Source organism: Schistocerca nitens, chromosome 6 (genome assembly GCF_023898315.1).
Source record: "Schistocerca nitens isolate TAMUIC-IGC-003100 chromosome 6, iqSchNite1.1, whole genome shotgun sequence".
Classification (NCBI taxonomy): Eukaryota; Metazoa; Arthropoda; class Insecta; order Orthoptera; family Acrididae; genus Schistocerca; species Schistocerca nitens.
This window is the reverse complement of record NC_064619.1, coordinates 601,047,017-601,061,163: the sequence shown is the minus strand read 5'-3', so window position 1 is coordinate 601,061,163 and position 14,147 is coordinate 601,047,017. Positions and strand designations below refer to the sequence as shown.

The 14,147-nt window shown below is 43.4% G+C and overlaps 1 protein-coding gene across 3 annotated transcripts in view; it reads right to left on the bottom strand.

Annotated features, from left to right (window-relative positions):
- The window catches only part of LOC126262540 (cytochrome P450 6k1-like), a 148,312-nt gene that overhangs the window by 44,987 nt on the left and 89,178 nt on the right, over positions 1-14,147 (bottom strand). For 2 of the 3 annotated variants that reach the window (XM_049959221.1, XM_049959222.1), the window contains exon 2: positions 5,418-5,647. In XM_049959221.1, the coding sequence (XP_049815178.1) occupies positions 5,418-5,647 (230 nt within the window). Of the gene's footprint in view, positions 1-5,417; positions 5,648-9,987; positions 10,020-14,147 lie in introns of those variants that run through there. The other variant, XM_049959224.1, reaches the window with a different exon arrangement.

Below are 14,147 nucleotides of genomic sequence, written 5' to 3'. Positions count from 1 at the left end.
GAACATCTCTAAGTTTGCAACTCACACTACAGGTGCTCAATACGTGTTTCGTTTGTGGGGTGACAAACGTCAGTTCGTGGGTGCAAGTCGTTAACACGATGTGTACGGGAAGGCGCGAAGGCAGCCCTGTTTGCGGATCTGGTAAGTGGGTTACCTATCTGCAGGTGCGAATTAATTCGATGTGACAATACGGTGACCAGGATTAACAATGAAAGTTGAGGAGAGCACAACCTACAGGTGCAATCTGTAACTATAAGGATTCTGATAAGAATTAGTAAGTTTCCGTTCGCCAGTAGAACACTGATGCATAGCAATAACAATCAACTAGTTCTAATCGGTGATTTGAAAACCTATCGTGGGATATGTATTTCCCTTTGGTGATCAAAGGGTTAAAGTTCAGGAAGAAGAAATAAAGCAGTAACTCGATAACTAACAGCCATCGCAACTTCAGATAGCAGCGAACGTTAACCAAAATCTTGACATATTACAAAGTACCGCGCCGAATTTTTTCGTCTGTATGCGAAGGATAGTCAGGAACCACTGTAGGTGCCGGCCGCTCTGACCGAGCTGTTCTTGGCGCTTCAGTCCGGAATCGCGCGACTGCTACGGTCGCAGGTTTGAATCCTGCCTCGGGCATGGATGTGTGTGAGGTCCTTAGGTTAGTTCGGTTTCAGTAGTTCTAAGTCTAGGGGACTGATGGCCTCAGATGTTAAGTCCCATAGTGCTCGGGGCCATTTGAACCACTGTAGGTATTTTGATACGGTTTTCAGGAATACTCTTCCGTAAAAAAGTCTACTACTTGAAAGGTGACGTCGATTTGGTCCGATAACGGCATAAGCCACCTGGAGGATAATAGATGTACTGAACATGGTCTCAAGGTCGTCTGCCAACAGATAGCGTAGTGGCATAGCTGACAGAGCGCAGTCTGTGTCTACGCTTTAATAGGGAATACTCACAGCTGGAAGGTTAAGTGTGGTGCAAACATGTGAAGCAAGCAGGCAACCATTCCATGGAGATGCACTCGTGCTACGTACAGCCTACTGAGCGAGTTTGAAAGGGGTCAAACTGTGGCCTTGCGAGTGGTGGGATGGTCCTTTCAGAGAACTGCCACACAAGTCGTGCTACATCGGTTGTACAACCATGCTGGTATCAGCGGTGACGTGAACATTCTCACACACCCGTAGGCGAGGTTCCGGACGTCCACGCAGCACAGACTCCCACCAGGATCGTCGTATCATAACGGAAGCAGTGGCGGATCGTAGAGCTACCACAGTACAGATAAGAGGGCTTGTGAGCCGATACGTGTCAACAACAACTGTTGCGAATCGGTTATTAGCATTAGGACTACGAGCCTACACACCTATAGCCCGTCTTCCCCTCACGCCACTTCATTGACGTCATAACACGACTGGTGCCGTCAGAGGGTCACTTGGAAACTCATCTCAATATAAGACCTATAATAGGATTGCAAAAGTGAACCAAGTTTATATATTAAAAGCAGCTGAATCGTTATATACACTACTGGTCATTAAAATTGCTACACCAAGAAGAAATGCAGATGACAAACGGGTATTCATTGGACAAATATTTTATACTAGAACTGACATGTGATTACATTTTCACGCAACGTGGGTGCATAGATCCTGAGAAATCAGTACCCAGAACAACCACCTCTGGCGGTAATAGCGACCTTGATACGCCTGGGCATTGAGTCAAACAGAGCTTGGATGGCGTGTACAGGTACAGCTGCCCATGCAGCTTCAACACCATACCACAGTTCATCAAGAGTAGTGACTGGCGTATTGTGACGAGTCAGTTGCTCGGCCACCATTGACCAGACGTTTTCAGTTGGTGAGAGATCTGGAGAATGTGCTGGCCAGGGAAGCAGTCGAACATTTTCTGTATCCAGAAAGGCCCGTGCAGGACCTGCAACATGCGGTCGTGCATTATCCTGTTGAAATGTAGGGTTTCGCAGGGATCGAATGAAGGGTAGAGCCACGGGTCGTGACACATCTGAAATGTAACGTCCACTGTTCAAAGTGCCGTCAATGCGAACAAGAGGTGACCGAGACGTGTAACCAATGGCACACCATACCATCACGCTAGGTGATAAGCCAGTATGGCGATGACGAATATATGCTTCCAATGTGCGTTCACCGCGAAGTCGCCAAATACGGATTCGACCATCATGATGCTGTAAACCAGGGCTTAACAACTGGCCGGTTTTGAGAGCGAGTACTCCCGTCTGCTCAGGCCCGTGCTCGCGAGCAGGTGCAAGGTCGCGGAGTAGGGAGGGAGGGGAGGGAGGGGAAATGCGCGCGCACGTTTGAATAGGGCCGCAGCGTGCCTATTGAATTCGCGCCGACTGTGTAACGTTTAAAGTACTACGATCAGCTCTAACAGTCACTTCGCTGGTTAAGAATCATGTCAAGTCGCCGTTGTATAACCCCAACCATGCTTTCGCAGTTGAACCCCCACTGGGAGGAATTGTATATGTTTACACAAAAAGATGGTGTTGCAAAATGTTTAGCATGTCACAAAACGCTGAATTCTTTTAGGAAATTTAATTTGCAGCGACATTATATGTCGTTCCACGCGAAAGACTACGGAAGAGGAAAATGTGATGGACCAGATCGTGCATGGGAAGTTATTAAACTTAATAGGAAGCTATCCGAAGAAGATCTGGACGACGAAGAAAAATCAACTGAGGCAGCTCTCAGAGTGAGCTACAAAATTGCTTTGCTTTTAGCAAAATCCCTGCGCCCTTTCACTGATGGCGATTTAATAAAAGAATGTTTGGTAGTTGCAGCGGAACATTTGTGTCCATCTCAAGTTGAACAGTTTCGGATTGTGCCATTATCTAACATGACCATTATGCGTCGCATACAGGACATGGCAGACGACGTCCATAGCCATCTTGCAAATATATGTAAAGATTTTATGGCGTATTCTCTAGCTCTGGACGAAAATGTTGATATCACTGGAACAGCGCAGCTTGCCATATTTATTAGAGGTGTTAACAGAGATCTTCAGGTGAGGGAAGAGCTCCTCGATGTAGTAGCCATCAAGAACACTACAACCGGAGGTGATATTTTAAGTAGTGTTGAAGAAAGTGTTGAAAATATAGGATTGTCGTGGAATTCTTTAGTTTCAGTGTCTACAGACGTTGCACCAGCGATGACAGGGAACAAATCAGGTTTCGTTGCGCTGTTGAAGGAGAAAATGCAAAAACTGACCGTGCCGAATAAAATAAGGGGCGTTCAGTGTGTGATCCACCAGGAAAACTTATGTGCAAAGAGTATCACTCTAAAAAATGTGATGAGTGTTGTTGTTCGTACAACCAATTATATAAGGAAGCATGGGCTACAACACAGGCAATTTAAAAGCTTTCTTGAGGATGTAGAAAGCCAGTATGGTAGCCTGCCTTATTACAGCGAGGTCCGCTGAGTTAGTCGTGGCGAATTATTAAATCGATTTTTTCCCCTAATAGATGAGATAAATATGTTCATGGAAATAAATAACATGTGTGTTCCTGAATTGAAAGAGCCTTCATGGAACTGTGATCTCGCGTCCTTAGCAGATTTAACTAGCCATCTGAATGCTTTGAACATTTTACTACAAGGTAAGGATCTGCTAATTACTCATTTCATAGATCGAATACGAGCTTTTAAAATGAAATTTACACTTTGGGTGAGTCAGCTGGAAACAGGAAATCTAGCTCATTTTCCTAAATTATCATCCATGCAAGATGTTCACAAAGACTGTGAACGTTATTCACATAGTTTAGTTGCCTATAAGGAAGAATTTGATCAACGCTTTCAAGATCTGACAGCACTAGACAGTGATTTTGATCTGTTCTCCTCTCCCTATTCAGCGAATATTGAAGAGATTCGACCTGAGCTGCAACTAGAAATTATTGACCTGCAGTGTGACAGAGAATACAGAGACAAATTTCAGAACAAGAAAAACATTTTGGAATTCTACAGACACTTCCCTCAGGATAGATTTCCTCGTTTGCACAAACTGGCGGCTACAATAATATCGATGTTCGGTTCCACGTATGTTTGTGAACAACTGTTCTCTGCAATGAAATGTAACAAGACGCGCCTGAGAAACGCATTGTCTGATCGAAATTTAAACTGCTCGCTGCGCCTACAATGCGCAAGAACATTACTTCGAACATAGACGCAATTGTAAAGGGCAAAAAGTACAAGCTAACCGAGAATCCCACACTTCAGTGACACCTTTTATTGTGTAACAGTTCACAAATTAATACGAATGTAGATGCATACACTAAGTAAAATTATGTGGCACGTGTACATTCTCCTTTATTTGTTTCATTCGTCGCAGTAATAATTCGTGAGTGATATCCCTGCGGGTGGCCGCGGATTTACATTGACTGGCGGCAGCCGTTGTGTGCCCCACGTGACTGTCCCCACTCTCCGCTCTAGTCCGGTAGTGGGGGTAGCGTGCTCGCGCTGCTCCGTGCTCGCGCCTTGCTGCTCACAGCTTGCTCCGCGAGCACGTATGTTGTGAAGCCCTGCTGTAAACAGAACCTGGATTCATCCGAAAAAATAACGTTTTGCCATTCTTGCAACTAGGTTCGTCGTTGAGTACACCATCGCAGGTGCTCCTGTCTGTCATGCAGTGTCAAGGGTAGCCACAGCCATGGTCTCCGATCTGATAGTCCATGCTGCTGCAAACGTCGTCGAACTGTTCGTGCAGATGGTTGTTGTCTTGCAAACGTCCCCATCTGTTGACTCAGAGATCGAGACGTGGCTTCACAATCCGTTACAGCTGTGCGGATAAGATGCCTGTCATCTCGACTGATAGTGATACGAGGTCATTGGGATCCAGAACGGCGTTCCGTATTACCCTCCTGAACCCACCGATTCCATATTCTGCTAACAGTCACTGGATCTCGACCAACGCGAGCAGCAATGTCACGATACGATAAACCACAATCGCGATAGGCTACAATCCGACCTTTATCAAAGTCGGAAACGTGATGGTACGCATTTCTCCTCCCTACACGAGGCATCGCAACAAAATGTCACCAGGCAACGCCGGTCAACTGTTTGTATATGAGAAATCGGTTGGGAACTTTCCTCATGTGAGCGCGTTGTAGGTGTCGCCGCCGGCGCCAACCTTGTGTGAATGCTCTGAAAAGCTAATCATTTGCATATCACAGCATCTTCTTCCTGTCGGTTAAATTTCGCGTCTGTAGCACGTCATCTTCGTGGTGTAGCAATTTTAATGGCCAGTAATGTACTTAAAATTCTTAAGTTTCTGTACTACTGCAAACTGGAAGAAATCTTTTCAAAATGCAGACTCCTACTTCTAAATGTAATGTTTTAATAAAAGTGATTTTTTTTTGCATCCATTGTCTGTTATGAGATGTTTATATTTTGACTTACCTTTCAGCTTCCGGTATGCGTCAGTGACATCCATTGGCATGGACCGCTTGCCCACAAAACTTTCGTATACATTGCCAAAGGGGAACTGAGGTTCCAGGTAAGGCACCCCCTTCTTCTGCCAGTACTTGTACGAGTGGGAGAACCAGACGTACACTGCCACTACTGCCAGCGACACGACGACCAGCAGCTCGGTGAACCACGATTCCGCGTACAAGCCCATGTTGGTAGACCTGGAACACGAGCAGACGGCCTGGCGTGAGTGCCACTTACAGGTGGATGATTCTCATTACTACTTGCTACAGTGCATGGGCGCTCTCTGACCTCTACGCCTTCCCCACTCCCTACCTCTCTGTTACTATCTCTCTTTCAGCCCACCACTTTCTCTCTCCAGTGCACCCTGACTCCCATTCCGTGGGAGATATCTTCTGCAGACTATCAAACATTTTAGTAACACTTACGTGGAATACTGATTCCCAGACAGTTTCATTGAAGATTCAGTATCTGAAAGCATCCCCGAGTCATTCATACCGTTGAGATGCAGTGTAATGGTTGTTGAAATTAAAAGTTTTGGCAATGTTGTCAAAGAAAACCATCATTCTCCACACACCAAACTTGAATACTAGTAAGAGATACTGGTCTTCGGACGTTAATACTTCTTTCATTCTGACATAGAGCGCGTCGTTAAGCTGTCTGCATCCTTATGTTTGGTGATCTGTAGATATACATCCGGGGAACATGAGCTGACAAGGAGAGGGTCTGACATTGCTTTGATCAAATTTTGAAAGGATATTCTATATTGAAATAAAGTTGACACGTGTAGATAGACACTTCTTAATTTTTTAATAAAAAGAGGCTATAGATGATTACGGAAAATCGACATACATAATATTGGGTCCAAAGTTCATAATGTTCGAATTATTAACTTTTTTGTGTATTCATGCTGTAGGTTGGGTACCCGTCATTCTACATCTCTACCAGAGCGGGGTCAGCGGTGGACTGGTCAAAACACAAAACTACCAAATGCCTGGTACGTGTTCGATTCTTGGTCGTTGTGTTTTTTCATTCGATTTTTTTGGTGGATCTTATAATATTCTGATAATCAGAATACTTTTCTAGGCCTTTTTTGAAATAAAACTACTGGAAGTCAGATTAATAATCACATAATTATAAATAATGTGTTGACAGTTATTTTCATCACGATGTTGTTGTTGTTGTCTTCAGTCCTGAGACTGGTTTGATGCGGCTCTCCATGCTACTCTATCCTGTGCAAGCTTCTTTATCTACTAGAACCTGCTGCATCACACATCCTTTTGAATCTGCTTAGTTTATTCATCTCTTGGTCTCCCTCTACGATTTTTACCCTCCACGCTGCCCTCCAATACTAACTTGGTGATCCTTTGATGCCTCAGAACATGTCCTACAAACCGATCCGTTCCTCTACTCAAGTTGTGCCACGAGTTCCTCTTCTCTCCAGTTCCATTCAGTACCTCCTCATTACTTACGTGATCTACCCATCTAATCTTCAACATTCTTCTGTAGCACCACATTTCGAAAGCTTCTATTCTCTTCTTGTCTAAACTATTTATCGTCCATGTTTCACATCCATACATCCTTAAACTCCATACAAATACTTTTAGAAGAGACTTCCTGACACTTGAATCTATACTCGATGTTAACAAATTTCTGTTCTTCAGAAACGCTTTTCTTGCTATTGCCAGTCTACATTTTATATCCACTCTACTCCAGCCATCATCAGTTATTTTGCTCTCCAAATAGCAGAACTCATCTACAACTGTAGCTCATTTCCCTTATGTAATTCCCTCAGCATCACCTCATTAAATTAGACTATATTCCATTACCCCCGTTTTGCTTTTGTTGATGTTCATCTTATATCCTCCTTTCAAGACACTGCCCGTTCCGTTCAACTGCTCTTCCAAGTCCTTTGCTGTCTCTGACAGAATTACAATGTCATCGGCAAACCTCACAGTTTTTATTTCTTCTCCATGGATTTTAATTCCTGCTCCAAATTTTTCTTTTGTTTCCTTTACTGCTTGCTCAATATACAGATTGAATAACATCGGGGAGAGGCTACAATCCTGTCTCACTTCCTTCCCAACCACTGCTGCCCTCTCATGCCCCTCGACTCTTTATAACTGCCATCTGGTTTCTGTACAAATTGTAAATAGCTTTTTGCTCCCCGTATTTGACCCCTGCCACCTTCGGAATCTGAAAGAAAGTATTGCAGTCAACACTGTCAAAAGCTTTCTCCAAGTCTACAAATGCTAGAAACGTAGGTCTGCCTGTCCTTAATCTATCTTCTAAGATAAGTCGTAGGGTCAGTATTGCCTCATGTGTTCCAACATTTCTACGGATTCCAAACTGATCTTCCCCAAGGTTGGCTTTACCAGTTTTTCCATTCCTCTATAATTAATTCGTGTCAGTATTTTGCAGTCGTGACTTATTAAACTGATAGTTCGTTAATTTTCACACCTGTCAAAACCTGCTTTCTTTGGGATTAGATTCATCGCGATACACAGTAGAAAAATACACCACAAGTATGTTGTTCCGTAATCCTAACTGATGGTCTGTTCTTGAGCGTTCACGGTGAAAATTATCGTAGAAACAGGAAAACACAAATATTTCTAGCATCATGCGACCGAGCGAGGTGGCGCAGTGGTCAGCACGCTGGGCCCGCATTACGGAAGACGACGGTTCAAATCCCCGTCCGGCCATTCAGATTTAGGTTCCTGGTGACTTCCCTAAATCGCCCCAGCCAAATGGCGGGATGGTTCCTTTGAACAGCGCATGGGCGCTTTCTTCCTCATCCTTCCATAATCCGAGCTTCTGCTCCGTCTCTACCGACCGCGTTGCCGACGTTACGTTAAAGTATAATTTCCCTACTCCCTCCCCCCGCACCATACGCAACACTCTAACGACATCTCACTGCACTGACTGTTTCCGGTACATTGCTCGTGGAATACGTACCTCCTTCAAGTTCCTAACAACAGGTCTACGATCTATCACATGTCAGTCTGCTTGCGTACCAAGCGTATAAAAGCGTATCATCAAAGAGAGGCGTGGACAACTGGTTATGGACCAACTCGTGAATTTTGCAAGCATCTGCCCTACGTTGTAGTTCTCTGTTTTGCTGCGATGTCGTGTGATTTTGAAGACGTTCGAAGAAATTCTTTACCTGTCGGAAGAAGTAAACGTCACACAGGCGACAATTGGTTCGTGAATAACACCGACCATTCCTATCCTCTATCGTTACTGGTGACGGAATTGGTGTCTTTATGCTAACATAAGGAAAAGAAAGGAATGATTGAGCCCAGACAAGGCAGTAACTCGCCGTACAAAGACTGCGCGCTCTCACAAAAGATAATGTTATGCATCTAAGGAACAGCGACGTTGTGATGTGCTATGAATCGCTTTCCTGAGGTGTAACCATCACTGCTGAAAGTTGGGAAGTTGTGGTAAGTTCCTATGGGACCAAACTGCTGAGGTCATCGGTCCCTAGGCTTACACACTACTTAATCTAACTTAAACTAACTTTCGCTAAGGACAACACACATCCCATGCCAGAGGGAGGACTCGAGCGTCCGACGGGGGGAGCCGCGCGAACCGTGGTAAGGCGCCTGAGACCGCGAGGCTGCCCCGCGCGGTCATCACTACAGACGCAGTCGAAGAACAACGACCTGTAGACTGCGTGAAGTGGTGCTACGCCGCGATAACACCCGCCCACATTCTGCTAGACTGATAAACACTATAGAGGAGTTGGGTTGGGAAGCCATTCCGCACCCGCCTTATTCACGTGATCGCACAACCTTTTCCACTCTCTATCGAACAAACTTCAAGAAACTTCTTTTCCCGATGAAAATGCAGACCGAACATGACGAGTTCTTCGCCTCAAAACCACGTGACTTCTACAGTCATGGAATCGAAAAGTTACCCCAGTGTTAGCAGACTGTTGTAAATGGTGAAGGAGAATAATATTATTGATGACTAAAGTCTTTCTTATGCGTATCTGTTGTGTTTCATAAACGTATGGAAAAACACTACGAACTTATTCACCAACCGCATATTTTCTCGTCACGCTCGGTTATGGACGAGTGCAAGAACGACTGACTTAATCTTGGGTTCTCTAGCACCAGAACAAACATTTGTAAAGATGCATTAGAATTCTGTAAGGAATAAAAAACCTAGACTCACATTTTAATGGTCGAGTGGAAAGGGCAAAGAGGAGGGAGGAATACACTGCCCTTTTGGATGTCTGTGCTCTATGTTACATGCTTTATGTAGTTTACTGTTATCAGTCCACTGCCTTCTTATCCAGGAGATAACGCGTGTGCACTACCTAGCAAAGACGACCTTCGCGGAAACTGCACTCATTCTGCATTCATTCCCAAGGTAACTCCATTGTGAAAGGGCTGTTAATCTTCGCTCACAGATCGTCTTCACGTTGACAAAATCAGTACCTTAACAACAGAGAGAGAGAGAGAGAGAGAGAGAGAGAGAGAGAGAAGGGGGGGGGGCAGAAAACAGAAGCGCTTGCAGGCAGCAGCAGACTTACCGGTTCTCTGGCGCTCACTAACTGTTTATGACTGATGTTTACGTCTGTATATAAGAGGGCGCGCTCTTCATATCGCAGTGACTAAGGGAAACCTTATCAGGCGCGTGAGTCTAACGCGCTCTGCTTAATGATAGATAATGTTAATCTCGTGCGAACTCCACGGTACAAGTAACGGTCACAAGACATCTCACATGTCAATTACTTGTAACGTGCAGCATTATTAATGAAAATAAGCTTTCCACATTATATAAGAAATAGTTGGATACCGACTGAACTTGGTAATGAAGGTTCTTTTCCGATCAGGCGCAGTATTAGAACATTGCTGTGGAAGAGGTGTAGAAAGACACATGTGCCAGTATTCCCTCTATTGTATGAGGTACCTTTCCTCCATAAACGAAAGAAATGAAACGCTTTGTATTTTTTACTGCTTGGCTACATTGAAATCGTGAGCAATCATACTCACAGTGTAGAAAAACCAGGCGATAGAGCTATTAGAGCACATCAGGCAAGCAGGGATTTTAAAAGCAACGGATATTGACAAGTAGAATGATAAGTCAAATGCAAGATAAATGAATCTTAGTAAATGTTGAAGTGTAGAAACATATCTTACATTTAAATAATATTGCTGGCTGGTATATTTTGAGTACATTTATTAGTCATTCATTGTTTCAACAGTAATTACTCAGTGGTTCTCTCTCAGTATTCAACTTCAGCGCCCAGGTTCGGTGGGCAACCAACTTTGCCGCTCTCGCAGCTAACGCCCCATGATCCGACAGCGCATGCACGCCGCCAGCAGTCCTGGCCTGGCCTCACGCCTCGGAGACTTCCTCGCTGCTCTGTCACGACTGACTGACCACCCCACACGCCATCACCACCCGGAAATACTAGCGGTCACACCAAAGATAGTACGACAGTACTAGTATCGATAAGTGCTGCTGTTGTCACTCAAGGAGGCAAGTCAGAAACTTCGTTACGCCAGTAAGTAAGGAAGAAACAAGACTCCACTCAATGTGACAAAATGCCAAAGAACAAATGGCATGAATGTGAGCCGCGTATGGCTCAGTATTCATGAATGAACGTGAGTAGTGGAGTAACGTACTTGTATGTCATGGGCCATTTTGATTAATGGTTTTTAATGCCAATGAGATACCTCACCCAAGGTCAAGGACAAGGTCACCTCCCCTCACACCCCCATTTCCACCACTCTTTCCACACCACCACCCCTTCTCCCCACTAACTTCACCCACCACCTGTTCCATAACCTCTCCTCCCTGCCCCCTTTTCAAGCAACTGATTAAGCTCAGTTTTGTCCTGCTCTCATTGGTGTTAGGTCAGAAGCATTATCATGCTGGTCATTACCCAATTACAGGCTAATAATTGCCAATGATTACCTTATTACTATCATTCATTCCCAGTTACAGTGTAATAAGTACCAATGATTCATTGTCACTACCATTCTATAACGATTAAAAATGACGTGTGCACTGTCATGTTATAACGATTCTGAAATGCCCTTCAACGATGGTTGAGTATACATGACATATCACAGTCACCATTCATTCAGTATTTAAATTAATATTGTCGAAAATAGACAATTTGTAGTATGCCTACTGAGTAAATGCAACAGACATGGTTTTACTACCCCGAAATGATTTCTACTTCGAAATAAAAACGACTCATAATAACTGGCAAAATCACTAAGAGGTTAAGAAAACGCCATCCTCAGAAACTGAGTCACATTTCACATAAATAATAACACAGAAAACACTCCTGTTCACTATGTTACGAGTAGTTTGAAATCATAAACTCGTCGTATTTCACATCATAATAACAGACAAAATCACTGACAGGTTAAAAATACACGTCCCCCCAAAACCGCGTCATTTCGGTGTAAATAAGAACATAGAAAACACTCCTGTTCACTTTGTTACGTCTAGTTTGAAATTAAAAACGCGTCATATTTCGCATCACAATAACTGGCAAAATCACTGGCAGGTTAAAAAAACGTTTCCCCCCAAAACCGCGACATATTTCGTGTAAACAGTAACAGATGGCTCTAAGCACTATGGGACTTAACATCTGAGGTCATCAGTCCCCTAGAACTTAGAACTACTTAAACCTAACTAACCTAAGGACATCACACACATCCATGCCCGAGGCACGATTCGAACCTGCGGCCGTATCAGCAGTGTGGTTCCGGACTGAAACGCCTGGAACCGCTCTGTCACAGCGGCCGGTTAAACAGTAACACAGAAAACACCCCTGTTCATTATGTTACCAGCAGAACCCGCCTCGGACATACTCTGCTGGGGAAAAAAACGCATCATGATAACAGTCTCTTATGAAAATTTCGTATTAAAACACGCCTGACAGGTCTCCTGCAACACTGGACTTGGCAGAGCATATCCTTGCCTCTTTCACAACTATTGAAGTTATGGCATGCACTGTCCATTCTAAGTAGACTGCAAATAATAATAATACAGCAAACAAGATGACGTCTCAAGATGGTAGGACGGCGACAGGCGGTGGCGGAAAAAAATGACATGTGAATGACAGAAAAAACTGTCAGTGAAATGACTGAAATGCGAAATCGCACTGTTACATGGCACTCAGTTTGCCAATCAGGCACAGAGCAGGGAATTTATATACTGAATCATACATACAGCTGACATTTTCCAATCATCTCCCATCTGCAAATGCCTGAGAACTGTATTTCAGTGAGTGAGATAGTTGACACAGAAAAAATAGCCAATATCAAATGGGGTAAGCACACTGGCTGCAGATTTTGCAAACATTTTCAAAGCGAGAATTGTAGTGACATTGTGAATGCTTTCAATATTAATTCTGTAAAGATATCTACAATATTTTATTGTAAGTGTATGTACAGATACCAATTACATTCATGTGGGAAGGATCCTCTTAGATTAAAACGTGAGCTATGGTACTAGCAATCCAGCCATTTGTGCTGGCCACAGATGTGATATACTTCAATTTTCCATCTGTGGAATGTTAATATTTGAGAGAGACTAAGGCAGGGCAATGTAGACTTTGACCCCCATTCATTATTGTAATTCGAAGTGACAGCCTCATGCAGTTTGGTTAGTCTCGACCGGTTGCTTTCAACTCAACCAAAAGGCTCAGACGAGCACCAATTTAAGCTCCTAAAATATGACACAGCTGCACTATGGAACTTAGACTACCAGCTAAAACTGTAGAAATATGACGGCCTCGTGTGATAATGAGAGCAGTGATAATAGTAAACACTGTAGATTGGCAGATATTTTTTAAAGATTGTATGTGCTGCGTTTGGGATAGAATCAAGCAGTAATCTAAAACAAGCTTTCATCACGACCTGATCTAATAACCAATCACAAGCAGGCTTTCACTTCACTGCGTGTATACAATCTGTAACAACCATTGCCCATATGGTTGTGTAAATTATGAGGCCTACTTCAGGAAAGACGGATTAAGGGGCTCCGGAACGCCCTATACCTGCAATGTTAAAATAACGCTTATAAATTACATCTTTCCTCACAAAGTATTGGAGGTAGGAAGTTGAACTTTTTACAGATTATTTATTGGAATATGGGCTACAACTTAACACAGGGATTTTACAAAATTTTAGTTCAGTTATTAAAGATGATTTTTTTTCAATTGTAATGAAAATTCACAACATTTTTTTGCAATTTTTTATTTATATATTCAAAAATATACAGTTTTTTGGAAAAAGGCTGTGTTAAATTATGCAGAAGGTACTGTGTAACATTTACTGAAAGTTTGAAACAGATATGTTTGGAAGATCCTTAGAAAACATGTAATTAGTATGAGAAAATAAAAGTTTTGGGAATCGAGCGACAAAGATTGGATTAACTTTTTAGTGCATTCCAGGTCCATAGGATGGATTATCTTCATCCTCTGCAAACTCCTCCTCCAGCTTCCTCTTGTTCCTCCTCCTGTTTACTCTTGCTTGTATTTCTAGACTCTTTACAGCCCTGTCTGCAGCCCGAAGGCGTTCCTTGTCTAAAGCAAGCATCGCTCGTACAATGTTAGAACCTATCTTCATTCCCATATTTCTAAATACCTTGCACCTTACAATGTTGCCATCACTGAAAGTCGCAACAGCATCATACACACCAAAGTGAAGTGTTTCTATTCCAACA